The 27,170-nt window shown below is 33.7% G+C and overlaps 2 protein-coding genes and 1 long non-coding RNA gene across 3 annotated transcripts; 1 reads left to right on the forward strand and 2 right to left on the reverse strand.

Moving 5' to 3' along the window:
- Positions 1 to 664: 664 nt before the first annotated feature.
- LOC110669219 (uncharacterized) lies at positions 665 to 1,864 on the reverse strand. Its single transcript, XR_002497642.2, has 3 exons — positions 1,726 to 1,864; positions 1,479 to 1,564; positions 665 to 1,000 (listed from the first exon to the last, which is right to left on the reverse strand). It is a non-coding gene; the product is annotated as an uncharacterized LOC110669219 (long non-coding RNA).
- A 524-nt stretch (positions 1,865 to 2,388) lies between these two features.
- On the forward strand, positions 2,389 to 5,381 carry LOC110669265 (uncharacterized). Its single transcript, XM_058130892.1, has 12 exons — positions 2,389 to 2,505; positions 2,711 to 2,801; positions 2,939 to 2,994; positions 3,136 to 3,294; positions 3,399 to 3,566; positions 3,644 to 3,775; positions 3,887 to 4,010; positions 4,096 to 4,165; positions 4,246 to 4,375; positions 4,617 to 4,745; positions 4,830 to 4,904; positions 5,009 to 5,381. Exons 6-12 carry the CDS (start codon positions 3,773 to 3,775, stop codon positions 5,048 to 5,050), a joined length of 573 nt encoding a protein of 190 aa, XP_057986875.1. The 5' UTR covers positions 2,389 to 2,505; positions 2,711 to 2,801; positions 2,939 to 2,994; positions 3,136 to 3,294; positions 3,399 to 3,566; positions 3,644 to 3,772; the 3' UTR covers positions 5,051 to 5,381.
- Positions 5,382 to 5,892: 511 nt separating this feature from the next.
- On the reverse strand, positions 5,893 to 26,005 carry LOC110669239 (RNA cytidine acetyltransferase 1). The gene is made up of 27 exons (XM_021830786.2): positions 25,839 to 26,005; positions 23,212 to 23,327; positions 23,020 to 23,111; positions 21,169 to 21,340; positions 20,952 to 21,074; positions 19,235 to 19,408; positions 17,655 to 17,762; positions 17,434 to 17,567; positions 17,258 to 17,351; positions 16,197 to 16,295; positions 15,976 to 16,112; positions 15,728 to 15,825; positions 14,576 to 14,699; positions 14,394 to 14,481; positions 14,189 to 14,288; positions 14,062 to 14,114; positions 11,268 to 11,444; positions 11,151 to 11,188; positions 9,940 to 10,033; positions 9,413 to 9,592; positions 9,205 to 9,313; positions 9,052 to 9,121; positions 8,827 to 8,974; positions 7,606 to 7,734; positions 7,324 to 7,443; positions 6,398 to 6,463; positions 5,893 to 6,324 (listed from the first exon to the last, which is right to left on the reverse strand). The coding sequence occupies exons 2-27, from the start codon at positions 23,314 to 23,316 to the stop codon at positions 6,076 to 6,078; spliced, it is 3,081 nt and encodes a 1,026-aa protein (XP_021686478.2). The 5' UTR covers positions 23,317 to 23,327; positions 25,839 to 26,005; the 3' UTR covers positions 5,893 to 6,075.
- Positions 26,006 to 27,170: the final 1,165 nt, after the last annotated feature.

Here is a 27,170-nt window from a genome sequence, read left to right on the forward strand (position 1 = left end):
CTCACAAAATATGGAGATGGCAGATATCTTTTTTGAATCAGTCTACAAAATAGCAACAAACCGTAATTCCTAGTATTAGTCCATGTAAACTATCAGCAGCAATCCAAATCCCTGCAAAAAATTAAAATTTTCCAGACAAATTCCTTGGGTAATAGAAATACAGTAAAATAGAAAGGGGGAAAAAAAAGCAGTCATCAGGGATGAAAAAATTTTCAGTTGCCAATTAACAAGAAAGACATAACAGAATTCAATAATACACACACACGCACAAAATTAAGTTGTAAGGACCTGATAACCATGTCAAAGATGTCTACCGTGAGGAAGGTCAAGAGCCATGATTCTCTCATGAGGTTCCAACAATGCAGTATAAACTTAAAAGTTAGCAGCAGATCCAGACTACACATTCACTGCAATAAATAAGATATTTGACGCCTTTAATCAAATTTACATTTCAATGAGCAATGCATCTTTGTACAACTAAAATGAAATAGAAAGTTTAAATAATTAGACAACTATTATGATGCAAATCAAATCATAACTTCCAAGTGTACAACATATAATTTATACATCCTTCTCTATCAAAATAATGATTTAGCAGATGCATTAATTTCTCATCTAGCTTTATGATTCTTAATTATGCAATTCGATATACCAGCCAAGAACAAGAAAAAAAAAATTAAACATTTATATAAATGCACACTCACAACAAAAGGGTACAGATCTCTTAGCCTGGTAAAACAACTTCAATGAGAAGTAATTTCAACAAGTACTAGCCCTTTCCCTATGAAGAACAAGTAAGATAAATCTCCCAGCATAATAGACACCCCTTACTCTCAAAATCCTCATCTATGCTAATAAATTTTGTGGTTCCAGTGAAAATAAATAAATAAAACTTTAGCATATTCATAAGATGGCTCATTTTCCTCCCCAGTTTTCATAATCCAATTGAAAAGCTTCTAATGCACGCTTCTGACATAAGGTCTCAGCCATGTCAATGTACCTATTAAATAAAACTTATAAGTTACGTATCACACAGTTTATCTTGTAGAACTGGAAAGCAAGGTAGATGCAGAAAACAAATGCTACACAATATTCCAATCATGTCATAGTAAAACTTTGATTAAAAAAAAAAAAAAACCAATCCATCAATTTCAAATATCGTAAAATTCGATGATCAAAGGCAAGGTTGCTTCAAGATTCACATAATCATTTCCTTCTGGCTCCAGGATATCCTTCACTGTATTTGTTAGTCATAAAAAACCCAACCGCTTGCATCACTGGCACTAATGTGAAATTCTCCGACGAAATAAGCTCAAGTCCCTAAACATTCAGGTATCGAACCCACAACATTACCTTACTACGCTATGAAATTAAGAAAATAAAAATAATAAACGACCCAAACTAATATTCAAAAAATGATTACCGCTCAAATATCAAATCTAGACTTAAACAAATATTAGTGGATTAAATTTACATACCTTTCATTGCCTTGCTTTCTCGAGTTCGATGATGTCTACAATTTCGGGATCGATTTCCTCGAGTGAACATTCAATTGTTTTATCCACTGAAACCAATTTTGTTTTGCAGAACATGAATTAGGAAAATACTTAAAACAAGGAGAGACCTGCTACATGAAGCAAAATGTGTTCATAGAAATTAAGATGTATGCAAAACGTTCGAATCGAAGCACAAACTCACAAAAAATTTAAGAAGTAAATGGCTTACAGTAGCACCAGCATTCTCCTTGTCAGGAACAGCTGGATTAGGCAAAGAAGACGGCCAAAATTAGATATAGGGAGAGACGAGCAGCTAAACTAAGAAGACCGGGAAACTTTGTTTTTTATTTAACAAATTATTAATCAATTAATAATAAATACAGGAGCTAAATTGACCATTTTGCCATTAGAAAATAAAAAGAGGACCACGAGCTACTTGCGTTTCCTGTCACGCGCTTAGTTAAAAAACCACCATTTTCACTCTGCTTTCCTTGTCTCCCAAGCAGCTTCTTTCTAATGGCAGCCAAGGCAGATTCAGCCCATCAGATGCGAGTTTCAAATACTTTGATATACATTCTCTCTTGTTTCTTGCCTGTCAGTTGAAATGAGATTTTTTGGACTAGATACCGTATGCTTTCGGGTCACCATTGATATTAGCAGAGAGGCAGATAGGTGTAGATAGAAATTTATATAGTGTTAAGCTACTAGTTAGTATAATGCAACTTTTGCCAGTACTCTTTTATAAATAAGGGTTTTGGGTTTCATCTCCTGAAATGTGTACATGATGTTTTGGGTTTTATCTGACTTTAAAATAGAAATGATGCTTGTGATGGCGTGTGTTTAGTTAATCTGCCTCTTTTAAAGATGGTCATGGCATTTGCCTCTTTAAAATAGTGAGCGAGCTTGTATGTTTGATTCTGTTATGTGTGGTTTCAGGCCTTGCCTATATGAAATTGATATTTCTCACCTCTTATCTTTGGATGGAGAGATCACCAAAAAATTGTGTCTGGTGAGTGATTTTGAGTCTGCTCTAATTTGTTTTGATTAGCTTTGATTTTGGTGTTCATAAATCTGCCTCGTCAAGCATCCGCATGTTTTTCCAAACTGTTGGGAATGTTTCCGGTCATTTGTTTGCATATGTTTTATTATGCTTCCACTGTTCATAACATTTTATCTTTGTTTTTGGATTTTCCAATTGCTGGACCCACAAAAAGTCACTTGCTAGTATCAGCGGAAACTTCCTCAACGAAACTCACTTGAAATTTATGTATAGTGATCCTAGGCATTGCCTTTACGTGCTCATCGGTGAGTTCTTATCGCTATCTTCTTCTTCTTTTAAATTTTCCATTAAACTAGACAGATTGGAGATTAGGGTAGGAAGCAAGGGAAAATTTTTTAATATAATTTATAAATTTTTTATGCTTATATTTTTGTTTTCCTAGATCCGATTGAGCTATGGACGGGACTTGGTAGCCCAACCATATACTGTGCTATTCAGGTTAAATACACTCTTAACATTTCTTCTTTAGAAAAAAATATTTTGTAATTTAATTATAAAGATGGAATATTACTGAAATTCTCTATGCACTTTCTTTACTTGAGTTACTGCTTATTTAATTACTGTATCATTTTATCTCAGGTATATCTTGAGGGGGCAATACCTGATCTTCCTAGTCTAGAAGATGATAATATGGGGAATGCAATAAGCAAAACATTTGCATATTATCCTGAGCTGAAATCTAAGTCCCTTGCGGGTGCTCGGATCGTGCATTTGTTTCAGATACCTGATGCATCACAGGTGATCCATGTGTTTCGCAATTTCTTCTATAAAAGATTGTTTTCGTTCTAATTTTCTCCTATAAAAGATTAGCTTATATTAACTGTTTTCATTCTAATTTTTAGGATGGGTATGGTTCAACATCATTGGACATGTTGACAAGGTGAAACTTCCTTAATGGATATTTATTCATTTGTGGCTTTCACTTTCAATCCAAAACATAAATTATTGTTGTATATTTGTTTGTTAGCAGATTTTATGACGGAAAAACAATTGTAAATGCCGTACAAGAGGTTATTGATTTAATCTTCATTTTGATATAGCCCTTTGAGATGTAATTGCTTTGCTTACTCACAAGGGATTGTTTTAGGGTCCACTCGTCAATCTTCAAAAGAAATGGGCAAAGTTGCATTACATAGGTGTCTACAGTGACCTGACTGTTAATGCTGTTTCCCGCAGGGAGGGATATGGTTTCCTTGTATTCTTTGTTGGAAAGCTTATGGTACTGAAATATTTAGTTTTTCTTCTTCAATGGCTGTTTAAGATATTCTCACTTACTACAATGATGAGTGTCCCACATGCTATAGTTATTTTCACTCTTGTTATGCATCAGAAATCTGGAGCTAAGGATCCGTTTGATGATGTGCAAGCGTGTGTGATGTTTAAACTGTTGCGTGATTATGAATTGGAGATCTCTGGAGCTGATAAGAGATGCTCAGTCATTGCACTTGCTGAACGTAAGTCTATCCAATCTTGCTTAAATAATAGAGCCCCTTACTGCATAAGAATAAAAAAAGTAAATCATTAGTTGCGATCTCTCAGAATTCCGCTCAATATTCGTAAGAAATCTGTCTTCGCAGTTGAGGAATTTGGATCATGTGTTCACACTGAGGTCAGTATATAGGAAACTCTTTAATGTTCAAGTAATTTTTTTAATTTGAATATTCAGAAATCTGCTATTTATTATCACAGGATACTCAAAAGCATTTCTAGCATGATCCAACCAAAGGAGCTGCATCATGCGATGAAATTATGGAAGGGACTCGACCACAAAAGAGTTGAAGATTTTATTAAGTTTCCAGGGATACTAGGGAAACTTGAAGTAGGTACTCTTTAACAGAAGGTTTAAATGCAGGTTGTTTAGACAAAACATTATAGGAAATTCTTTTACTAGCTTATCCTATATATCATTGAATGTTTTATTATCCAGCACATGTATGCCATTGGTATTGTGGTCATTCATCCCAAAACTATACAATCCATGTATCACATAAATTATGAGTAATGGACTCCTTTCCCCGATCTCATGACATCTCATAAAAGCCTCTTGCTCATTTTCATAGCTGATCACACACTTGGTGCAAGACCTTGCTGAGGGTTATTTTACTGGGAAACTGCCAATTGAATTGTCGGATGATGAAGAAACGGTTCTGCTCGTCAATGTGCTGCAGCAGCAGCCTCCCTTTATTGGGGTATATCTTATATTTATCTTCTGTTTTGGACTCACTAAATTTAAACACCTATCCTGTTCCATAGCTTTGCTTATTGTTGGGCAGGACAATGATGCAAGGTCCAAGCTAAGATACATTTTTGAGAAGGCTATTGAGTTGTACAACACTTTATCGCCAGAGGTATATATATATATATCCCACCTCTTTGGCTCTTTGTCTTACTTGCAACTGAAATTTTATTTTTCTTTCTTATCTAGGTTTCTAATCATTCGTATTATGGGCAGGTGGTGGATAATCAAAATGGAAACAAAAGACAGAAAACTTAGGTGTACATCTTTGCATGGAAATATCCTCCTCTCCAGTTTAATATATAGCGATACTTTCTTCTCAAATATATATGCAAAGTTGGTATTTTTAGAACCTCGTTCTTACAGCACTATGCACAATGCAATATGTGTGACTATTTTGCAAATCACATGCGTTAGTGCATATACTTGGTTTTGTAAAAGCTGCGGGGCATCAAACGAACCTTAAGCTTTCCTGCAGTAAAAGAGAAAAATTCACTACTGCTCAAGATGAAAACTTTTATCATCATTGTCAGTCATTATGTCATAGATTTACAATTGACAAAAGAATTTAAGTGACTGTCCTTCGCTATGCTGCTAGGAGTTGGATATGGATGTCAAATGCATCTCTTCTTTTTTTTTTTTTTTTTTTTTTTACCCTATGTGCAAGTAACCATGTCCATTTAAGTTTGTTACAGGGTACGTTAGGGTAAAGAGTAGAGCAACTGCTTGATGTCTTTGCAAGCAGGATGCCTACTTAATTATTATTCCATCTATTTTTAAAACCATCAGTTTCTAAAGTAACACCATAACTAAAAGTACCTGGACCCAAGAAGTGGAGCAGGGACCGTTTCTCAGGGACTTTTCTTCATTCGACAATATTTATCAAGAAGATACAGTTCCATCTCTTAGCTACTTATTATTATTATTATTATTACTGCGTATGATTCGCATAAATCTGGCCGCTTTGGTTTTTGATGTTACATTTTTTTTCTTTTTTTCCGTTCGTTGTAATTTTCAAACTTGGACAATTGATCTTTTCATATGAACTGGCAGTCTCTGGTGATTTTCATCAGTTAATAGTGATACTCATGCAAAGAAAATTGTAGGAAAATAACAGTAAGCTATAAAGCTAATATATTACACCATGAACTAGTACCAAAAGAATAAAATAAATTAGATCATCCATAAACAAAATTTTTAAGTTAAAACCCTCCTCTTGTACTAATACTAACTCCCAAAACCCAAAAACCATGAGAGATGCAGATGAAATGGTCTTCCACAATCTAGTTCGACTGCTGGATAAGAGGAGCAAAGTCCTTGTACTTTTTCCTCTTTCGACTTTTAAGAATATTTTCAGGCCTTTTGCTTTTTGCAGATAATTTTCTATTGGACTTCACACTAAAAAGGCCACTAGGAGATATCTTATTACATTTTTTAAGAGCTTGCTCAAGTTCACCTTCTCTATCCTCAACAGAGTATTGCTGCAGCGACTCTGGTTTCAGCAGATCCACATTTTCCGTTCTCATCTTCTCCTGCATCCATCATAAAAATCTCAGTCCGATTAACATGGTGGCAAGTTCACTTTTGAGAACATTGAACATTTACCATCACTTGCTGTGCACCATCATTTAAATCCTCATCAAGTGACACACCATGCGGCTCCAATGCAACCTAATTCCACAACAAATTAACATCACTGGCTGTTGGAAATGGAAGGGAAACATAAAGAAGAGGACAAAGGAAATAATAATAATAATAATAATAATAATAATAATAATAATAATAATAATAAACAACCCAAACAGTGTGCATTCTTCCGGAAGTGTGCTGGATAGTTGTGCAGTCTTGAAAGTGAAATTCTTTTGGGTGTAAAACTTTTCAGAGAAAGCAGACTACAAAACTAGGCAGCGTGGCAAAATTATGGACCAAGTAGCTTCTTAAAGTTAATAGCTGAAGCTTTGCAAAGAGCTCACTTTTTAGAAATAGAGCTATTCCTATCTCTGAGGCTGACACACACTTAATCCGAATAGTATTTTTCATGAAAGAAGAAAAATTTGAAGAAATTTCAAGTTAATTCTAATTTGGTACCATTTGTTTCAACTTTTTACCTTTAGCTTTTAGAAAAGTAATTTTTAATAAATAAGATATTTTATGAAGCACATATAATAATAAGAAATAATTTTCAGTAAACATAATAATTTTTCTTCACAAGAAAGTGTATTCATAAAAGGTTTTTTGGAGGTAACAAGTTTGAGATTAAGGTTTAATTAAATCGGGTATAAAACAATTTAATGGACAACAAATTAAAATGCCTTGAAATTACATTTTTAAATACTAATTAAATTCATTGAGTTTCCCAAAATAACCATGACTCACAGGTGAATCCCTATCTTTTAGCCAAATATCAAAAACTAAGAGGAAAAAAAAAAGAAAGAAAAAAAGAAGATATTAGTAGAGAAGTAAATTGAAAATATTGCTTTTCTTAAACTCTGCTCTTTTGGAAAAAAGGTAGTAAGATGCTTCCAGCTTACCATTGTTTCTTGAGGTATATCCAACTCTTTGGTTAGAACATCATAAAAATACTTGTAAAATTTCACCATAACCCTACGAAACAAATGCAGGACTTGTTGCCTTTCTATCTTCATTTTTTCCTGATTTCCAATAAACACATGTACACAGCATGAGTAAAGTAAAAGATCAGCCAATTTGAAAAATGTAGGCATAAGCAATAATAACTTTCATACAACCAACAGAATTATATATCATCATATAAGCTGTTTGAAATAAAAATGCTCAGAATTCCACATCCAAACCTCGATGTAAGTTATACTGTGAAGCTGCAAGCCCATGCACAACAAAAGAGACGCTTCGAGATGGGACAGTGTAATTGGAAGCTTCTCTTCAAAGTAGTAATAGGCAAAGAGTGGCACAAGATGCTTGACCTGAATCACATTTAAAAAGTAATAATAATAAAAAATATTAATTCAACTCAATCAATGTTTTAGTCCCCAGACATATCCACTAAAAAAAGCTCAATGAAAAGTAAAATAGACGTGTATGTCGCAACAAAGTAAGGGCAACAAAGTAATACCAAATGAAGAAAATAAATCTCACATGCACTACATAAAAAAAGGTATCCTCTCTCTGTCTCCTTCTTCTTCCTTCTTTTTTTTTTTTTTTGGCGCTGCTGAGGGTCAGGCATGTAGAGTTTGGAAATATAATCCAAGACATTAAAGAACTCATGCCAGTTGATGAACACCTAATGGAAGTGAAGGTTCACTCAATTGATACATGCCCTAAGCATAATGGACTTAATTAAGGGTTTGGCCACTTAAATCTCATAAATCTGTAAAAATGCAGACACACCTAATTTATTGAGACCCGCTATTCATCAAAATAAAGAAGATTGTTTGACATATATAAATTACTTAATAAACAAGAAGGAAAAACAAGTTCTATTGCAACTGGAAAGGTCCGACAAGAAGTGTTCCCTTATAATGATAATGTTATGGCAGTCACTAAGGGCAGCCTATAAGTTAAAAACTTGGGATTCCATCTTGAAGGTCTCAAGTTTCAGACTGCTGCCATGGAGAGTGCATGCTTAACTATGGCTTGGAGGAGGGTGCCCTCCCCTCCACTATGGTCCAACTACAGGACCAAAAGATAATATTATAGCAATACAAAATTTGCCAATATAGTAAAAAAACAATTTGAGGTTCTCAATGAATACAAGAAATTCTACATTTATATAATCAACTAATAGTTATTCTGGAATCCTATACTTTGAAGTTTGATCCTTGACTACAATGTTGATTTTTCAGATGTTCTACAGTAGAGGAGACTTGAATAGGCAAAGAACTTTAGAAGTGCCACCATATACTCTTAATCCCAGTTCATCTATTAAAAATCACAACCCAGTGAAACTGATGCTCAGCTAGATCATTAATGAAACAGTGCAAAAAATGCAACAAAAAGTGGATGGCTTAAACTATTGATGCACATAATATCTGATAGCAGCCATTCAATCATCTCACCTTCCCATAATCTTTACGGTTGTTAGCGTAAGACTCCAGTAATTTCAATTCATTAGGAGAGCAAATCAATTTCACCAAAGTAGAAGCTTCTTTTTCTGAACATAATGACGTCTCAATTTCAGAGAAGTTGATCTTTGGATCCAAGATGCTACAAAGAAATTAGGAAAGTTAGTCCTATTGGCAAACAACTTCATTCTAAACAGAATTTATCATGAATAACTTTACCTGATAGAAAGCTTAAAATCCAACTCTTGAAAGCATAAAGGAAGGCGTTTCACAAACTTTCTCTTGAAACCTGTAGAAAGCAATGATTTATTGAATACCGCCAAGTTGGAGAATCAAATTTTCAGCCAACTCATTTGTGTCAAAGAAGCTCACACTGATAGAATGGAGTAAGAAAGTCAAGGGAACCCAAACCACCATGTTCAACATCACCAGTCTCCAATGCCTTCAGCACCATGCAACTATGCTCACCAGTTGTGTTATTCTGATGCACCCAAAGAAGTTTCTCAATTGAATTACACTTGTAGATTTGATAAATTAAATAAAACTGGGTAAATATTGAAAATTGAATAAACATCTTAACTGGATTATCACATATGTAAAAAGGGGTAAATTTGTGTTTCTTCCAGAAACAAAAAAGGTCCCTGTTTAGCCCAAAAGAAGCACCAATGTAATGGACTCTCTCAGGTAATCTTTCACAAGGATGTATCAGCAATGGTGGAAGGTTTTCTCTAGGAGAAATAGTTTCTTCTAGCAATGAGACCTGCAAGTATAATCATTAGCATTGTGTCCAACTATGCCTCATCAAACAGACCCAGACTAGGTAAAAGAAGCAGAAGAAAGTACACCCGCCGCGCCCCCCACCCACAACCCCACCAAAAAAAAAAAAAAAAAAAAACCACCCACCCAATACAATAAGTAAATAAAAGGGATAAAATGGGAGAAAAAGAAACTAAGCATCATCAACTAGACCAGCCAATGATGAGGGTATATATAGATGCTTTGTGGCCATCAAAAGGAAATTATATAACTTTAAGTATGACAGGGGAATAGAAATTCTTGATTGACTATGCAGTTACAGCCTTTTGGGATGTTAAAACAAAACCAAACCTTTTTTGCTGCTTGAATGAAGTTGTCATGAGGCCTCATTACATTCTTTTCAACATTTGTCTCATCAATAGCAGTCAACCTTCCCTCGTAGTATCTAAAGTTGATCGAGATCATTAATTTTTTGTTACATGCAAGATTGAATTAAACTTAAGCGAACAGTTTAAGAAGATTAATACTATTTTCATTCTCTAATACTTTTTGGGTTTAACCATTACTATGCCAAGGCAAGGCTAAGAAGAAAGGATTCCAAGATCTTAGCCAAGCAAGACAGTCATGCTAAAAATACAATAAATACAAGACAGTCATGCTAAAAATACAATAAATACAAGTGGGGGGTACCCATTCATCCACCTGAAAGAAGGTATAGAAAAGAGTATAGAAAAATAGGTTAGCTAGACAACTTTATCATTAAACAAATCTTTCATGGAGACTCATGCGCCTCACTCTTCCTCAGCAAATTCCTGAGAAACTGTGTTGCCATCACAGACAGCTAGCAGTACTAAGGAATATCATATCGTCAGCGACTATTGAAAAGTTTGCATCTCATTTAATTCAGTATGCACCCACATGAACCAGAGAGAGCTTTCAATTAGATAAGATTGGTTCAGAAGCATACTTTCTCCTATTAGAGCACCATGTACATATCTCACATTCTAATTCTTGAGGGACTCTTGGTGTTTTTTTTTTTTTTTTCAATTTACTAATATTTATACAGATCATCACTATACATTCAAAACATTAATGAGGCTTTATCCTCGGAACATTGATGCATTCAAAAAAATTAATTTGGAACATTAGCATTTATGCTATCAATAACAACTAAATCCAACCATTAGAGCATTTATTTACAGTAAATTTTTTTACTTTAAAGAAAAGTAAGCCACTTAAAAGTACTAATAAAATAGTTTAGAACCATGAGCTGGAAAGATAACTAAAACAGTTTATAACACTACCATTTGTTTAAAAAAAAAATTCTTTTATCTTATTATGTACTTCACTTCCAAAAGTAAAAAAATATTTGGAACTGAACAATTATCCCCCTTCACTGGCAAAGGAGTTGTAAACAAAAATGAAAGAGAAAGTACAGATGCAGAGCAGAAAAGGAAGGACATGAGGAGATAAGATTGCCCTCTGTAAAAGCTCAAGTCATTAAACAATAAGATTGTCTGATTCCCATTTCCAAGTAAAGCGTAGCAAAAATACAAGCATACCTTGTTAGAAGATTCAGGGTAGCCGAACCGTATCCATGCTGTAAACCAACCAGACAGACAAAAGTATTAGAAGGATTGCTAATGGCAAGTTATAAAGATGGGAGGAATGAGGAATACCCCTAGAGCACTGGGGTGAACTGCTATTCTGACAATTCGAACACCCGAGAGGTTTGGAAAATCTGTATTCTCAAACTCTTCACAAAACTTCCATGGAATTTGATCACCAGAGGGCAGGCGCCCCATTTGCAAGCTTTGCTGTGCAGATTTACATGAAATCTTTCCTTCAAGGCACACCTGTGAGGAGGAAAAAAAAAAAAAAAGAGAGTACACACAGTTTCACATGCTAGCAGGAAAATAATTAAAAATATTTAGAAGGAAATCAAGCATGTAAAGCTTAAAATAATACTGCATGAACATCATTTAAAAAGAAACAAACAAAAGTAGCAAGATGAAAAGACTGAAAATAATGTGGAAGTCAGCCAAATAACTAGATCACTAACTTGTCACTGTACCATCCATAAAAGAGTTGCTGGCAAATTAAGGGTTTTATTTTCCCAACTTCTTTGGTGTGTTTCCAAAACAACGCTATCTTTTCCTTTCTTGGGTGGAGGACAAAACAGTCCAGATAACAGATAAAGATGATAAAAGTTCAATGGAATTTTAAAAATTCCATTTTCACTATAAAGCAGTTCTCATTCTGGTTTATTCAATCGCACAATACAGATGGTAAATTCAGAAAAGCCTGCAGATCAATCTTTATCAATCACACTGAGTTGAAGCATGCTTGACCAGTACCAGGCAAGGCTTGAGGTAGGTTTTAAACATGAATGGTCAGGGATAATATTGTACCACCTGGTCCCAAAATGACCTCAAGACCCCAGATTATCCTCTTAAAATACCTAACGAGTATCTTTACAGGTGTCATAATAACCTACACATATTGCCAGCACATAACAATTTAGATTTTGTTTAATTAGCTTACTTTTTTTTCTCCTTTTGCCCTTATTTTGGTTGAAAGCAAAAGGAAAATACCAATGTTTGATTTGATAAAATAAACAAAATCAATTCCTTGTTGTCACCTTTCACTTTTCTAATATAAATGAAATTCATATATGCACATAGGAAATCAAAATTTATAAAAATTACCAATAAGGCACATTCTGCTCCTCACTATCACAACTACGTCTCAAATCCTCATCCTTCTGCTATTGCACCTCATAATCAAAATCACAACTAGGGCAGTGCACGGTTCTTGAGGTTCCTGTACCGAACCGAAGAACCGTACCAAAGTTATTTTAATGATTAGTTCGATTCTAATTCTTCACTAAGAACTTAATCGAAACTGTACTGCACCAAACCAGAACCGTACCAAACTAATAACCAATTTTATACATATATTTTTTTATGAGTTTTTAAATGTACTATATACTTACATGCAATTAAGATTGTATTCAATACACACACACACACACACACAACCTAATATTATCTTTCATTTCTCTACATTTTTTTTAATAATTTTAGCTATAAATACATTAATTCACGTTTTAATTCTTAATTATAAGTGTACTATTATACTATATATATGCTTAATTCATAACTATATTTGCATCTTATAGTTAAAGATTACATAATTAATAAATAGCTAAAAGATATATTATATGATATATTTATATTACTATATTATGTAATCCTAAATTATATATGTACCTTATAGTTAAAGATAATATAATTTAGAAATAGTTAAAAGATATATTATATGATATATTGTGTATTAGTAACCTACTTCAAAGTTTAATTGCTAAAGTATGACTTTTTATGGAAACAATTGCATAAAATTGTTTCAAAAACTAAAACTAAAATGAAACCGAAATAACAATGAACCAAATCAAAACTATACCAAAATTTCAGTTCAGTTTCCGTTCCTAGGCAAACCCCGAACTGGAACTGAACTGAAACCACACACCTCTAATCACAACCATTATCACATCTATCGCCACCAGCAATTACGTCCTTTTGGCATCTATTAATAGCCAATGGTCCCTTGCTTTAATCCTCTTGAGCAGTAAACAAGCATCCCTCTTTACTTCCTTTTAAGTGTGCATCAGTCACATGGATAATTTTGTTTTATGCTTTCTCCAGAAAGGTAAATCATTTGTTATCTTAAATATTGTTCATGTCTTATCTGCTACTGATATTAGTATTAATCTCAGCAAATTGCAGGTACAAAACGTTCACTCAATAAGATATGAAATGCTCACTATCCAACCATGGAATTTGTACCAATGCTCATAAAAAAGGAATTAAATTCATCAACTTGCAGAACATAAGTGTCTCAGGAATAACTCAACTCAACTCAACTCAACTAAGCCTTTATCCCAAAAATTTGGGGTCGGCTATATGGATTCGCTTTTTCCACTCTTAACGATTTTGGGTTAAATCCTCAGAAATGTGTAATGCTTCTAAGTCATGCTGTACTACTCTCCTCCAAGTCAATTTAGGTCTACCCCTTTTTTTCTTTCTATCCTCTAGCCTAATGTGCTCTACTTGTCTAACTGGAGCCTCCGTATGTCTACGCTTCACATGACCAAACCACCTCAATCTCCCTTCTCTCAACTTATCTTCAATTGGCACCACTCCTACCTTTTCTCTAATACTTTCATTACGGACTTTATCTAGTCTAGTATGGCCACTCATCCACCTTAACATTCTCATCTCTGCAACTCTTATCTTAGATGCATACGACTCTTTCAGTGCCCAACACTCACTACCATATAGCATAGCCGGTCGTATGGCTGTACGGTAAAATTTTTGTCTCAGGAATAATATAAGCCAGAAAAATGGAAAAGAAAAATGCATGTGTAGTAATGACAAAGCCAACCGGAAAATAAATATTGTAGCAGATACTGACTTGGATAACACACAAAATGTCTGGAAGAATATTTAATGCCTCGTCAACAGGTCCTGCAAAGAGCAGCTTCAATGAACATCCACAAAGGTGTAACGCACCACTCAATAGTTTGGGCTTGAGAACATACCAAGCAATACAAATAGATGGTGTGCCGGAGCATCAGCCATTAATTGTAGATCATTAGGAGAGTTTTTGTAGTGAGAGGAAACATAAAGAGCCACCATTCGCTGTCAGAAAAATATTGGAAAAAAATGCATAAAGCAGACATCAACAAAAATTAAAAAGCCTAACTCAAAAAACCTCAAAACAAAGCCATGTCGATTTTCTAGAACCTGTAGAAATATTTCACTATCTTTGTGGAAGGAGAACAAAGTATCTCGATTTACATAATACAAATTGCATTCAGTAGGATGAGGGAAGCTAGCAATTCAATAGAAAGAAAACACATAAAAATAGAAGGAAAAACAGGAAAATAAAATTCAACGCTTTAAGCTTCCCAACAAAATAAGCAAACCTGCTGATAGGAGGTACAAAATGCATAGCATCCAAGCACAGTAAGCTGTTAAGCCAAGACTCAATAGGATCCCCAGATGCATATCTGATGGGCTCCTTTAATTCTATTTTCTGGAATAGGTTTCCTGCAATTAACAAATAAGCAACTTCTCACTTCTCCATGAATCAATAAAATTCCACATTGATAAGCAAGAGGAGAAATCCAGAAACAAGAAGGAGAAAAAAGCGGAATTCAGCATCATTATTTGTACATGTAAGCTCCTTTGTAAAGAGGAAAAGAGCCCAAGCTATTCCTAATCGGTAAGTTAAGATGTATTAAATGGAAGGAATAGTTTACAATAGTCATGTAATATACTGTTTGATAAACAGATGAAACATGTAATGGTTAGAAAACAAGAATGGTGGAGAAACTCCTCATAGCATTTTTTTTAGCAATAATGATTCAACAAGTATCCAATTCTTGATGTGAGCCTGACTAGCTAGAGGAGGCCTGTCACATGTTACAACTATCAAATGCAGCTGTCCTACCGACGCCATAAAGGGCCCTTCATGAGCTGGCATCTAGTTAAAGCCATGTGACAATTGCAAGGCATAGTGACTAAATAATGCAAAAGCAACTGCATAAGTGCAGATTCAAGAGACAACCCAGCTATGTGGGGCTAAGTCAACGGTTTGAGCGGATAATGAGGTTATGGCAGTAAAGATGGGAACGGAAGACTTGAGAATTGCCTAATGGGAGCTGTAAGGGACTTAAAAAAGCCTGGGGCTCAAGAATCAATGCAACAACGACAATTAAACCTTAATCTCAAATGCATTAGTTCTTCTACAAATAGCAGGTTAAAAAAAGCATCACATAACTAACAAAAGACAAAGGCACACCAAGGTCACCCAATGCCCCCTCATAGCAAGTGTATGCTTTGCATTCATCAGTTAGTCTCAGCAACCCCTACATGTATGAAGTTTTTTCTACATTAACTATTCACCCCATTCTTCCCTACAATTGGAATTGTTTAAAGACTCCCATTCAACCATATAAGAAAATAAATTATATCAACTATAGTATAAAGCGAACATCAGTATCTTCCACCAAATAAACCTTGCAAGTACAATATGACAGACCAAAAAATCAACATGAACATAATGTCAATTTTACCAGAGTAACTGGAATTGGCACCACAAGCAAGATTCTGACTTTGCTTTTCTAAATGACTAAAAAGCTTCAATGACAAAGAGCGACCTGTGCCTTCATATCTGAACAAAACAATTGTTTTCTTTTATCAAAACTGAAAAATAGTTACAGATGTAAATATATTTTCCAAGAGAAAGATCAAGAAGATTCATGCTTGAAAATTGATGCAGCTATATGTGCTATGAGAAAAGAGTGACTAAAGAACATCATACCCATTCACCGTAGATGATATAAAGACCAGATATTGCCCCAGCAATGACTTGATAATAGGCAATGGAATAGCTGCTGCTTCATCAATAACTAGAAGTTCCACTTGGGAGAGCTTTACACGATCATGGGGCTCAATGTACTATTAAAAAGGTTATTAGGAAGCAAAACAACACTTCATAATAACGGGCTATTTAACATGCTTCTAAGACAAAATTTGGCATACCTGAACTATTTGCTTATGTTCCTTGTAAACATGTACTTGTATAATTGCCTTCCCGAGCTCAGGATTTGTACTTCTCACCAAATCATAGTGCAAATGCTCCTGGAAAAGGAAAAGAAATTATTAGCCCTCCATTGTTAAAAGGGAGAGAGAGATGGAAAGACACAACAGAAATTACTGAGTGAGATTACAAAGAAAAGATTATATAATGAAAAAAGAGGGGAGCATAAAGCAAAACATGAAAGTCATTAACAGTTATATTAGCACACGATTATGATGCAGCCAAAAAAATGTCTATTTACACTTGCTCCCCCAATTTATAGCACAAAGATTTGGAACCATTGCCTTAAACTATATCGTTGATATTACAGGTCTATAATACTCAATAGTATTAGACCTCAGATGTTGAGGCACAAAGTCAGTTCATTACCTGAACGAAAGAAATCATTTCAAGTCAAAATTCTAGGAGAAACTGACACACTAGTCATTGAAAATATCCAAAATCCCATATGTTGTCCTTGTGACCCCTATTGCTTGTGTTATATGCCTACATAAACTTCTTGAAATAACAATAAAATTTATTTTTATTTCTAAATAATTGATTGGTAATTGCATATAACAAAATCAATAGATAAATCTTCTTATCACGTTTTGCAAATACATGTGTTAGACTCCGTAAAAATAGAACACCAATTTTTGGAATTCAACAAATTTATTTCAGCCTTAGATAATTTGGATTGACAAAAAGCAATATATTATACATATAGTAAATATCAATGCGTATGGGTAATTCATATTCCTTTTCTTTCATGTACAATTAGAACTTGTGATTTTTATTGAAAATTGATGGTATATTTGGGAGAAATTTCATAAGGATTGTAATAAATTTTATTTGGAAATACAAAGTATATCTTTTTTTCTGAAAACCTTCGCGTGAGGTGGAAGGATAAAAACTCCATGCGTGTGTTTTGCGTGTGCACACATGTCTATATGGCAAAAAAAGGAACCAATTTTCATGGCCAAGCACTACATGCTAATGGCATTTAACAGTCAGAGGTGCATACCTCATAATTCAACGCATGAAGTCCCCTACAAATGAAGCCAAATAGTGATTTCAAGTTTTCTGGGGAAGGAGCAGTAACAAAAATATGTGAATACCTGCAAAGCATTATTCTTTTTCAGAAAAAATAGTAACATAAATTATAAAATTAATAAAAATCTGAAGTGTACAATAGCCCACCCTGCAGCTATAGCTCCTGCAATTCCCAAACCCAAAGCTGCAGATTTGCCTCGTCCACGAGAAGCAATCAGTGCAATAGTGCTCCGAAATGTTTTATCCAAAGTGGCATCAAGGAGGGTGGAAACAGATTTTGCCTAAACGAAAAAAGGGTATATTAGTACTTCAAACTTACAGGAATATGACCAGCATGACTTCATATTTTGAGGATAAGGATATATAACCTGATCCAGTGTTGTACATATTCCAAGTAAAGGCCCGATGGGTAAAACATCATGAAGTTGTTCCTTCAAATTCATTAGTTCTTCTTGTGTTCCCGTAGAATCATAACCCTTTCAATGGAATTGAGAGAGTGTAAAATAAACTTAAGTGTATTAAAGGAGGTGAGTATCATACTTGAATGGCCAATTGGACAAAAAAAATCAAACCTTTGCGCTTATTTATGATTTTATCCAAAAAGTTTCAATTTTGAACCAATTAACCCAAACTTTGCAATTCAAAGAAAATTTATCCAACTTGAAAATCAATTTGGGGATTGTTGACTTTTGTCCACTTCACATGGACGGTGGAATTTCACTTACATTATAAATTTATAACACTTGCCATTGCCAAATAATAAAAAGAGGAGACCATGGTAAAATACATGGGTTAATAATCCCCAATGCCCAGCAACAGATTTTAAATGATAACATGTTTTTCAGTCACGTAATAATTCTGCATCTTTGAATCGCTCTGGTTGGTCTAAAGCACTAACTCCATCAAACCTTGAAGAGCCTTTTTCTGCTGAAATCTCATCTCCCAAATATTCTCATCAAGCTGCTGCAGTTCCCCCCCACCCCCCAACACACAAATCAGCTTCAATTCCAGCAGCAGCAGAGCATGTTATCACCCATCAATACAACTGTTTTCTCTTCAAAAAATGTTGAGCACCCTCTACTGCAGGTTTCATCTGGTGCTGGATCTCCTGGAAGGATGTCAACAAGAAGTGTAGAGCCTATCTCTCCAATGGGCTCTTGTCTCTCTGCTTTTGCCCAGCAGCAGAAGCAGCACCAACAACTACAGAGTTTTAGCTCAAGTGATCTTGGATCAAACAATCCTGCAGCCTCTGTTGTTGGATCTCCAGTGAATTTTTGGACTAAGTGGATTTCCCCAGATGGGAAATTAGATTGGTCTGCTAATGGAGGAGATGAACTAGGTCGTCTGCAAAGATCATCATCATTTGAGCTTGGAAACAATGGTGAGAAGCCTGATCTCGCATGGGTCCATTCTCTGGGTAAGGAACCAACTCCTAAGATGCCTAAGTATGGTGTACCTGTTTCTGGTGAAGCCTCATCTATTGAGGGACTGAATCCTAATTCTCAAATTGATTCTGTTTTAGAAGCTTGGCTTGAGCAGATGCAGCTTAATCAGCAGCAACAGCCTGTAGTCTAGTGAAAATAATTCTGTAGGTCTCTAAACAAATGTATTTTACCACAGTCGGGTCTTTTTATTATGTGGCAAGTGTTATGAGTTAACAATATAAGTCGATAACCCCCAAATTGATTTCTTTGAATTTCAAAGTTTAGGTTAATTAGTCCAAAATTGGAACCTTTGGATAAAATCATAAATGAGAACAAAAAAGTTTGGATTTTTGGGTTCAATTGGCCTACTTGAATTCATATGTGAAAAACCCCTTTCATTCCAAGCACTCAAAATTATCAATAGAGGAAACTAGGAGAAATTCCCACTGTTATTGAGCTCTAACAAGCACATACAAGATCCCCTTTGTTTTCGGAGAGCCATGAAAAATGAAGAGAAGGATTACCTCAGAGATAGATGGCCTAATGACAGACTTTATGTGTGATGAGATTGGCAAAACGTTAAGCTCGTCATCGATGACCAAGCATGCCTTACATGATGCAAGAGACAACAGAAACCGTTCATTGAACCGAGAAACTACTTCAGGATGCGATTCCGTTCTAAACCTTTCATGAACATCCTAAGCAGAACATCAAACAAATTGCATTCTATGTTATTAAGTCATGAATAAAAGAATAGAACCATAGTTGCCCAATACATACAAAATAAAGCTCATTTACAATAAAGCATCACTACAAAATATTTCCCAATACAACAACAGACATACACTCCTCCCCCACCCCCACCCCCACCACCACCCCCCAAACCACACCCCCCACCCCCCCCCCCCCCCCCCCCCCCCCCCCCCCCTCCTCCTCCTCCCCCACAAAAACAAAAATATGACCCTTTTTTCTTTTGATGCATATGTATCCTTCTAAGCCTGTATTTTCTTCTCTGACTGAACCCAATGCTACCTGCGAGATACTAAAACTGAATATGTCAATTCCCCTTGCTGACTAGTGACTACCCTAATCACCAAATGATAATATTTTTCATCATTCCTCTAGTAAACAAAGCAGCAAAAAGATTTAACCCCAAAACATGCATTAATGAATCCAAACTTTTGATGCTAATCCTAGTATTTTATGTTGCAACTAGTCCCACTCATCCTGCACATAAATAAATGAACAGAGGCAACCATTAACAAATGTAAGTTTGCCATGCCAAAAACTAAAAGAGAAAAAGACATTGACTTAAAAAACAAACAAGAAAACAAAAAGGAATAGGTACACGGAAGCAACAGAAAACAGGAAGAAAGCACAACAACAACCAAAACAACAAAACTTATCCATTACTTTTATAAAAAAGGAGGAAGGTATAAAAAAAAAATACTTTGCCCCATGGCCGTGATTCCATTCTGACCTTATGAAATTAGAAACTTACAGTCATATCTATAACATCTTTATCCCAAAACTCTTTAAAGATTTAATTTAGACCATGCTTTCTTATGACTTCTAAGATCAATCACTGAGTACTTATCCTTGGAGTTACAATCAGCTCCTTATCTTCAAAGAAAACTAAGGGTGTTAATAAGCCAAGTAGCTTGCGAGCTACTCAAGACTCAACTAGGCTCATTTTCTTAATAAGCTGAACTCGAACTCACTAATACTCAACTTGATTATAGGCTTGTGAGTCAACCCGTTAGTAAGCTCGTCAGTGGGTTCGTTTAATAGTTTCGCTAACTCAAGCCTAATGAAATTTGAATGAGTTGAACTACAACTTTAAATCCGAGCTCGAGCTTGAACTCAATAGAAATTTAACAAGCCAAGCCTAAGCTTTTCAAAGCTCAAGTAAGAAAACTCTTAATTCTTTAATTATGCAGTAGCCCTAATAGGTATTATTTTAATTCATTTACAACCCTAATTTAGGTTTTCAATTCTCATAGTGCCAAAATTATTTTGTCAAAATGTCCTAGAAGCACCACAAGTACACTGTTAAAAAGGCATCAAAGACAATTAAGTCACATAGCCATACAATGCCAAGTCAGTGAGTAACTCGATTTCAGTGATATGAAAGTGGCAAGTGGCAACCAATGGCTTTGTTCCATTCAAATGGAAAAGATCCTCAAAATGTTATAATATTATTTGATATTAGCATACAGATATGAGAAACAATCAACGAACCATGACCATTGTGCATAGACTAGCAAGTGAAGAGAGTGTACGAAGAAGCAAAACCACCAAACCACCACCTTCCACAGTTTCAATAGTCCTTGCAAGAATATTTGGTGTCAATGCTTCAAAATCCTAGAAAATGGCAAGCAAATAAAATAGCACCAAAGGCTTAACAAAGAAATAGCAGTTAAAAAAAATTAATTACAATAAGGGGAATGACACTGACCTGTAAAATACACATGCCATATGTATTACCCAGTATTCTCTCCAAATCCCTATATAAGCAATAAGAAACCACTCCACTTTCAATGAACAAAGAGAAAGGGTCAACCTTTTCAGGATCAAGGAGTCCCCTTTGCATTAGCTTCTTAATCTGCTTTGCACGTTTTTTCTTGTGGCTGAATTACATTATGCATCAGAACATACATAAGAAAACCTAGCAACTACTTCATAACCATACAGATACTTTCAAAACTTGAATAAGAGCAAAAATTCCAATTGAAAGGGCCAAGTTAAGCATAATCAAAACTCAAGGATGGTTCAAATTTCATCAACTTGAAATCCAAATTTTTGCTTGGTAAGAATAAAATTCAGGAACGGATTGAAAGCACACATGCTTATGGTCATGAGCATGCAAACTATTAGATTGTAATCTGATGCTTCACAGTTTTGCATGCAAACAAGATTTTGTGCAGAAAATCATTCTTGTTTATGTTTAGAGTTGACACCTGTTGGCCTCCTCCATGAAAGTAAGTGATGACTTATATTTTAAAGTCACCCATAACTTTCCAGAATAATGTCAGATTTGTATAGAATGGCAAAATTAATAGCAGTAATTTGTGTTAATTGAACATCAGAAATAGACATAGAGAAACATACTAGTCATTTTTTACATAATAACCCCGTATTCCTTTCCCCATTTCCTTCCATAGTTATACCATAAATGTTTATCACAAATTTCACACTTCCATGATCAAATCAACATCTAGCAAGCCTTCTAGGCACAATATATCACTTAGGCTTGTGCGTAAACTAGAGCATATAATCTTTTAGCACACAATCCATTTTATGACCATCACCATCAATGCAAAATACATAAAGTCTTCATCATGTGTTGAAGTGAAAATTGGCAAGACAAAACAATGAAATAATTATGTCTACCTTTTCAACATTATATTGTCATTATCTCCTAACTCATAATTTTCAATATCGTAAATCTTGGAAGGCAAATGAGGAACACAAACTTATTATTTCTTGCAAAAGCAAACTCCTTGGATCAAATGATCCACCTCATAATATTTAACTAAAATGTCCAAACTGTAAAAGATTTCTCCAAAATCCTATGAGAGGTTTAAATTAACTTACCAAGTGACCTCAACTTCCAACTCTATCTATCATGCAGTAATTAATTGTTTAGTGCAAACAAACACAAAGGCTATTGATTGTATGCCCTTTGGTAATGCCATCCCCAAGTTTCAGCCATAAATTCAATGTTATTTTTTCTTCTTTCTATTTCCAATAATCCATATTAGCATTCTCACGTCTTCTTATTTCCCCCCAAAATCTAAAGAATGATTCATGCTTGCTCCAAAACTCATACTACCAATACTAAACTGTTCTTTAGTTGCACAATTTCTTCTTAACAAAAATGAAAAATTTTGCAGCATACCAAGGTGATTAATTAGAGGGGAGAACTAAGAGAGAGAGAGAGAGAGAGAGAGAGAGAGAGAGAGAGAGAGAGAGAGAGAGAACTTAAGATAATAAATGAAATAATAGGACACTGAATTCACAGCAAAATTGTGGGTTCTCCCTAGTGAAATGAGCATCCTACCATTCTACTAGACCCCAAACTACTTAACAATATTTCCTCAAATACTTTCTTTCTTTTTAAGCCGCATCTCATTACCAATATTTTCCTGGTTTCTTATTATAGAATGGATTTCACACAATTTCAGAAATATATGTAATCTTTTTTCCTTTATTCTTCTGTTTGAACCATTAAGAATTACATCAGATATTCTTCTAATTAAAATCATGTATAATAAATTAAAGCAAACAAAAAAAAAAGAAGGATTACCTGCTCAGTTCTAATTTTTCTTTATAGCACCACAAAACACTGGACCTAGATCTGATCGTAGCCTTGTTCAACATATAGTTGAGATTTACAATCTGACAACATATAAAAAAAAAATTAAAGAGAAGAAAAACAATTAACATTAAATGCATAGAATGTCTGACCCAAAAAAAAAAAAAAAGTATCAAACCAAACCTGATCACGTGACTTATCGCCAATAATAACAAACATTGATCGATGCCTAGCCTTTACTCCATTTTCAATCAAAGTCCTTATGCGAGCATCAACCTTCTTCCTCATCTTGCAACTAACTACATGACAAACAAATAAACAGTTTACACCACTTACGCATTAATAAGCATATTTGTACTAACGTGTTTACGAGGCACTCTCACTTAAAATCCTTGTTGGTTTGAATACGCAATTTAAGGTAGCTTTTGGTTCAACTTCTTGCCTTACAAAAATTGATTGTTTATAAGTTGTTGAATTTTGCTATAAAGCAAAAGCAACAACATGTTTTTATGACATTAGTCCTTTGGTTTTTTCACAGTAGAGGTAGAGTAATGGTGGTGAAGCCCTTTAAATTTGTTGCTTCTAACAAAAAAACAACTTTTTTTTTGGCTTTTCTAAGAAAAAAAATCAATTTTTTAATGTATAAACAAACAAACAAAAAAAACAAATGTTGCTATTCTATTTTTGCTTTACAAAAAAGAAATTACTTTTTTGACAAGCAACCCAGCACTAACTAAATAAGGGAGAATTACCATTTGGTCCCTAATGTTTAACGTAATACACTAATTGGTCTTTGTATTTTTAAAATCACATTACATAGTCTTTATATTTCGATTATGTTAATTAGATGTAGGTCAATTTACTGTTCAAATAAAGCAATTGCCATAATTCCCTTCATTTGTAAACAAAATATATAACACTCCAGCCTCCCCACCCACAAACACTTAGAAGACCCTTCAACCCTCCCTCTCTTGCTGTCATCTTCTTTTACATTTCCACCCAAGCTTTTTTTTTTTCACCCAAGCTTATATCCAACATCTCAACTTCTTCTCTCTTCTTTACTTGCTTTAGCCAGCTTTTTTTATATAAAAAAAAAAAAAAAGTGTTAGATCAAAGTTATGGGTGAAATTTCAAATTTGACATTGATGATTGTAGGCGAGATTTTGTGATGAAATTGATAAAAAGAAACTTGGGCTATATTCGATGAAAAATTTTTTTGACCATGGGCATGGCCATGGAGGATAGATAAAGAAGATGAGCAAGTGATCTGTGGGTGCACTTCCACCACAGTTGTATTTTATCTTCAAATTCTTTAGTTACCTTGGCAAAATTTTGTTTTGATCTATGATTCTAGAAAAGTTTTGGGCTTCACTTAGATTCATTTCAAGTAAAAGTATTATACTATGGTTGAGAAAATTTTGAACAAGAGTTTATGGAATTTATTTATGGATTCTAAAGAAAATTTTCTATTCTTCTGAAACTGAAAAAAATCCAAAAAATTGCAAATAATGATTTAGAGATTCAAGGGAAAGTAGATGACAGAAAATAGAGAAGGAAAGGGGAATAGATGCTTTAAAAAAGTTTATTATTATTTAAGGACAATTTTGGATTTTTATATTACATTTTATTTTTTTAACTTTTTGGTTTTACTAAAACAAATGGCATAGATTATGATCAAAAGGACTTCTTTTTTTTTTGTCAAAAAAAGGACGTCTTAGTTGACAATTAAAATTTTAAGGATTAAATAATGTGTGTTTAAAAATACAATGATCGATTTAGGGGTGAGCATCAGTTGGTTTGGTTCATTAGTTAAATGTTTCAATTAATTGATAAAACTAGAAATTTGATTTCCTCCAACTTAATTATATAATCAACAACTCCATCCAAGTTCATAAACCCAATAGTACCCACAAAGAATGTTCTAAAACAAAATCTTCTCAGTCTACACTGGTATTCTCCCTGAGCTCAATTTCACAAATTCATCTAACTTAGCTGCTGTTGCTCATTCATGAAAAATGATATAAAATCATATTTAGATTTCTGTTACTTAAAAATGGGTACACATGATATAAATGACAAATGAAAAAATATAGCCTCCTTAAGAAATCACCCAAAATCAAAAGCCTTCCCAAATCACTTGAAGAATAAATAAGAAACATAACACATGGATTCAAACATATGAACATGCATTTGCCCTAAGATCTCCACCATATTTGTTCGACTAGAGATAATCACATGCATTTAACATGAATAAAATTTATTGTTCGCAGTCTAAGTGTACCCTAATTGCAGAAAATCAAATGCTCCACAATATCAGTGAATTTGAGAGAATTTCCAAAGATGATAAACCAAGCAAAACTTTTCATATTGGCTAATGTTTTCTTCACGAAAGGAAAAACAAGTTTTTTTTATGTTACTGCATATATATGTTATTGAAACAAGACAATAACTTTTCGTAGCCCTTGGCTAAAGTCATCCAACTTTGTATGATTTTGCAATTTGCATGACATGTAACTGCATCATGCAGTTATATGCTATTGGGTTTTGGTTCTTGTTATTATTATTATCGTTTGTATATTTTACATCACACAAATATATGGATCCGAGTTGAGACCCGAGCCATATTTCCTTCATCACTGATATTAAGAACAGAAGCAATTGATTCGCTTAAATCCCAAAATTCTCAGAGATCAAGACGTGGAATACTCAAAGTTCAAACCATGGAATACTCATAGTTAGCAAAATAAACCAATAGCAAAACCCAAAATGCAGAGAAAGTAAAGGAAAATCGACGAAGGAAAAAAAAATACCTCGATTCGGGCAACGGCAGTTCTTCACAGGGATAACAACCGCACTGCTAGTACAGAAGAGAATGCAAGAGTAATCGGTTTTGATTGGGAGGAGAAAGAAATCGAGAGGCGAGGGTAAAGAGTTTAAAGCAGCGGAAAAAAGAGGGAACAAACTTATGAACCACTTATACTATTTATAAAAATTAAATGTTATTTATAATGTTTGGATGTTGAGTTCTAATTTAAGCAGGCGTCTTTAATTAGGGGTTTAATTAGGTGTGTGCAAACGGTCCTTTGTTCTAAATCAAATTGAAATGATAAAATTAAAAGTTAAAAATTTTAAAAGTTAAATTAAATTGATGATTAAGAGAGAATTGAATCGAATTAAATAAATAAATATCGATTTTGTTTGATTTTAAATCGATCAAATTGAATTTTGTAAATTTCATATTTTTTACATTAAATTTCAATGATAAAAATATATAAAAAAAACTTAATTATAAAAACTCAAAAATCTTGAGATTTCTTTGATATATATATAATTTCAGTTCGGTTCGATTCGATTTTTTTTTATTTTTTTATAAAAATAACCTAACTAAATCGATTAATCAAAACTATTAAAAATTATAAACCAAACCGAACCGAACTGATTGAATTTTAAAACTAAACTGATTAAATCAAATTGACTCAATTCGATTCGATTTTTTAATTTATACTAAAATCTGCTCACCCTTATCTTTAACCTATGTAAATCTTAATTATAAAAGGTGAATTTACAGTTTAATTTTTGAGTTTTTCTATATTACATTTTATAATGTAAATTTAGAGAAATTAATTATTCATTTCTTAGATTTTATCCTATATTACACTTAATTCTTGAGTTTTTAGAAATTAAATATTTAATCTTATAATCTTAAATTTTTAACATATATAACAATTTAATACTTATAATTTTAATATTTATAACAATTTTATCTATTGATAGAAGTACTCAACTGTTTTATATATTAAAATGATTGGAATTATAGTATGATATAGTGTAAAATTCAAGAGAATAAATAATTAATTTCTAAAAATTTAAAGATTAAAACATAATATAATACAAAATTCAAGAATTAAATAATTAATTTTCAAAAATTTAGACAATAAAATGTAATATAAGATAAAATTTAAGAATTAATTATAAGTTTTCTATTATAAAAGTACTGTAAAAATGTGTGATTTTCCTAGTTGATTTATTACTAAACTATGCCTTTTAAATCCTCCTATGCTATAATGAAATCTTGATAATTATTTTTTTTTTATTCATAAATTTGTACCATCAATCTACGCTTGGAAGAGTTTAAGCTCTGT

Source organism: Hevea brasiliensis, chromosome 2 (genome assembly GCF_030052815.1).
Source record: "Hevea brasiliensis isolate MT/VB/25A 57/8 chromosome 2, ASM3005281v1, whole genome shotgun sequence".
NCBI lineage: Eukaryota > Viridiplantae > Streptophyta > Magnoliopsida > Malpighiales > Euphorbiaceae > Hevea > Hevea brasiliensis.